Source organism: Phocoena phocoena, chromosome X, assembly GCF_963924675.1.
Source record: "Phocoena phocoena chromosome X, mPhoPho1.1, whole genome shotgun sequence".
NCBI lineage: Eukaryota > Metazoa > Chordata > Mammalia > Artiodactyla > Phocoenidae > Phocoena > Phocoena phocoena.
In genome coordinates this window covers 30,238,326-30,242,557 of record NC_089240.1, presented here as the reverse complement: position 1 = coordinate 30,242,557, position 4,232 = coordinate 30,238,326, and the positions used below count along the sequence as shown (strand labels likewise).

The window sequence follows — 4,232 nt, the reverse complement described above, 5'->3', positions numbered from 1 at the left end:
TTTTAATGGCATTCTATGAATGTAACATGACTTCTTTATGTGAATGACTCTTAATATAGTCTTAAATTGCTTCTTTTTTTGTGTGTGTGTGTGTGTGGTTCATGGGCCTCTCACTGTTGTGGCCTCTTCCATTGCGGAGCACAGGCTCTGGACGTGCAGGCTCAGCGGCCATGGCTCACGGGCCCAGCCGCTCCACAGCATGTGGGATCTTCCTGGACCGGGGCACGAACCCGTGTGCCCTGCATCGGCAGGCATACTCTCAACCACTGCGCCACCAGGGAAGCCCTATAACACTTTATATTGCTGAGAATTCAGATCTCAATTAGAATTTTCACTCTCATTGGAATCCACTACTTGCTCACGACAAATAGGACAGGTCGAGTTCTCAGACAGCCAGCGATCAATGCAGTGAATGTGATATTCATGGGAGCAAGGTAGGATGCGAAGCTTGCTGTTTTCTGTGTACTCTGTAATGCAAATGCTACAGGCTTTTAATGCATCATTTTCACCAAAAGATCTTACAGCCAAGTTGTCAATCTGTGCTTTGGTGAGTCCTGTAGTTGGGTATAGATTATCTCCACTTAAGAGGAAAAACTGTTGCAGATTATGGGAGGGCCCAGAGTCACTTTCATTAAATATTACTGGGGTCATTCGTCTACTCCCTTGCGTGGTCTCTGATGATACATCTGATGATAAGTTTCTTTCTTCACTGCCTTCAAACATCAGTGAATTTTCATCACTTGAGCTGGAACTGGAAATAGTACTGGAACTGGAAATAGTACTGGAACTGGAAATAGGACTGAAACTGGAAATAGGACTAGAACTGGAACTAAACATACAATTGGGTCTTGAATGACAAATCAGCGTGGAACTTGAATGGGTATCATAGCTAGGATTTGAATCCCAACAAAATCTACCACTACTACTACCATTAGGACCATCTCTTCTATTTGGTGACTCTGGCCATTCCATGTTTTGACTTGGAGGTGAGACACTGTGCTCTAAATTACTGTTAATGTCCATAAGGTTACTTGAGTTACTAAATTCTGTCATTGTCTGCCTTAACATGCTCTGAATTGGAACAGATGTTGTATCATTTAAGCTAGTATTTAAAATTTTACAAACGGGATTTCTGATGGTATTGACATAAGCTCTCACATCTGCCTGCTCAGAATGTGAATACATATGCCTCAGTCCTCGTTCACTTTCAGAAGTGGCAGTGTTGTTTGGTGTCTCAGATGTTAACTGAGTTCTACTAGCTCTGCTGTCTCTCTGAGAATATGCTCCAGAATGAACTTGTCCTACTTCAAGATTGAAGGGTATGGTTGGATGTATTTTCCTCATTCCCCAAGATTCACCACTGCCGGTTGTATCTGGAGAATTTTCTCCATGAACGGCATTCCTTGTTCTAGAAGTTTCAATAAGACCACTGTTTTGCAACTCAAATCCAGTCATTTGCTGTCTCAATATTTCTTGGTGCTCAGTTCTAGAAAATCTCGCATTCTCACTTACCAGAGGCTGCTCAAAAGTCTGAGATGGTACACTATGATTAAGTCTTTGTACAGTTTCCCTAAGTGAACGTGGAGGCGACCAACTTTCAATTCTTGCTCTGGTTCTCCGATACTCTGGGCTCCTACTTCTTGCTCTTCTCTGACTTCTGGCAGGTGGGAATTCCATTAATGTTTCAGTTGTATCTTGTTCAGACATAGATGGTCTTGTAAATATTGATTCAGATTGTGGATTGTCCACTTGCCTTTGGCTGTCTTCCGTATTTTCTCTTCTGGGAAGTCTTGCAGATGCTACATATTCATTCTCTGGATTTGGACTCCCATTATCAAGGTTAAAATTTGTTTCTAAACTGAATCTGAACTGATCACTTTTAGGATTAATTTGGCTCTGTTCTCTCCAAAATTGGTTTTCTCTTTGTCCACTTGTCATATTTTCAGTTTGTCCAGAACAGTTAAGCCAGTCTATTGTAGAGTCACCACTAGACACATCATCTGAAGAGTCTCCTCTATCTGTTAACAAAAAAAAAGGGGAGGGTGCATAAAAGAACTACCAAATTAGAACCATCATAAAATAGCACTCTGAAACTTTGCTTCAAAAACAAACAAAAAATGAGAACTTAAATACTCAGGTGTTTTAAACTGATTTCACATTTATAGAGTTAATATTTTATAAACTACACTGTCTAGATTTATAAGTAAAGGTAGAAAAGTTTCAATTCCATCTGAAAAGAGTGAGCTAATCCTAGATAAACTTAGAGAATTTTTTGAAAAGGGAATCTGGAGGAAGTCTATTTTTCAGTATTTCATCATATACACAGCCCTGTGTACCACTGTAGGAGGAATGTCAAGAGACTTTTTTTTCAGTCCTCTGTCAAAACACTAATACAATTAAACAAGGTAAACACCAGTTAAGGTACAATGCTAATATTTTAGTTCAATTTACATTATTGTCTAATTTTCATTAGTCTCCAACATTACTATTTCTAGGCTCTTCATTTATGTGCTTTTGATAATATATAAGCTGTTTTAAAAGATAAGATTATTGCCCAAACATAAACAAGTTTTACAGGTTTAAAAGAGTTTGAATTTTGAATACTTCTTAATGTTACCAAGATTTTTAATTGACATTAAATTGAAGGTCAGATCAAATGAATAGACTGAACCTAGCATGGTACATATAAGACCATATTCAAGAACCAAAGTATTATAGTATCCTCTTCATTAGACAGTAAAATCCTCTACTTCACACTGGGAGAGAAGGCACCAGACCTGAGGTTCAAGCAGGGTTTCTCAGCCTTAGCACTATTGACATTTTGGTGCCAGACAATTCTTTGTTTTGGGGAGCTATCTTGTGCATTGTGGGATATTTGGCAGCATCCCTGGCCTCTGCCCACTAGATGCTAGTAACACCCATGCCTCCCCTGTGACAACCAAAAATATCTCTAGCCATTGTCAAATGTCCCCAGGTGTTGGAGAGAGCAAAATTGTCCCCAGTTGAGAACCACTTGATTAGAATATAAAATATTTCTGTTTGCTTTTTTTACATGTCTATGTAGAAAAAATAATTCAGGAAGTAGGAGGGACTTTCAATTGAGGTAGAAAACCAAGAAAAATACAAATAGGCTACTTCACACTGTTTCCCAATTAAAACAACCCAAATGTGAATCAGGAAAACAAGCATACCTTGACATTCTCACCAAAAATCAAGTAAATGCCAGTTCTTTTTATGAGAAGTTACTTACGAAATTAATTTATGTCACTTCTGTATAATTTACTATTTACTATTATGAAGTTACTATTTACTATTATGAAGTTCCTTATTCATCCCATCCTATTCCCTCCAAAAGCAAAGTATACCTGTATTTTCATCTGAGTCTTGTGGTGGGTTTTCTTTAATTAGCTGAAGTCTTCTCAGCAACTCTTCTTCTGTACTTTCACCTGGAATGCCTAGAAGATTGTTGTCTCTCATAAGTTTGTAATCTTCTTCACTCAGATTATTTACGAACCTGGAGAAATCTTCTTCCCAAACCAATCGGTCCGTTTGACTTATGCGTTGGGCCGAAACTCCATCTTCTTCACGTTGGAATCCGAGTTTTCCATCTTAATAAACAAGTGGAAAATTATCTGAAATTCACGACATAAGTGTTGAAATTCACCAACGGTCATTTAGTTTTCTTCGCTTTCTACTTCCGGCCAGAGTGTCCGGTTCCGACGCAGTCGGATGACGCTCCGCGTAGATTCCTCCCTTCTCCCGGCCCGTCGCAGTTCTGTAGCCCCTGGTGACGGAACAGTTGGGAGCCGCCTCTATCCCGGAAATTGCTAGACGTTGCCTAGGCACCCATTATCTTCCCCGCTGTAAACGAGTAGGGACTGGATTCAGGTTAGGTTTCATTTCATTCAAAACCAGCCCAATGTTACTGAGGGTTTATAGTGTACCAAGCACCATCCTTCACCTCGTTTCACCCACATGAGCCTATTCTCAGGTTTTCAGGAGGCGTTTTCAGGCTCTGATATGCTCTATTTATTCGTTACATTACATATGACTGCCTTCTTCAAAATGCCATGCCAAAGTCAGCCTAGTTAAATGCAGCAATTCTCATTTTCAGGTGCCCAGGGACCTCCGCCTTTTCTCTTCATGAATTTCTCAAATCATAGACTCTCACTAAGAAAGCCCACAATTTTTGATAATTTACCAGGGCCCTAGCTGAGTCTCTTTAGTGTGTC

General features: G+C 39.7%; 1 protein-coding gene across 1 annotated transcript; it reads right to left on the bottom strand.

Annotated features, from left to right (window-relative positions):
• Positions 1-318: 318 nt before the first annotated feature.
• Positions 319-3,608, bottom strand: LOC136142052 (E3 ubiquitin-protein ligase RLIM-like). The gene is given in 3 exon segments (XM_065900144.1): positions 319-2,018; positions 3,366-3,587; positions 3,590-3,608. Coding segments are annotated over 3 exon segments (1,941 nt in total).
• Positions 3,609-4,232: the final 624 nt, after the last annotated feature.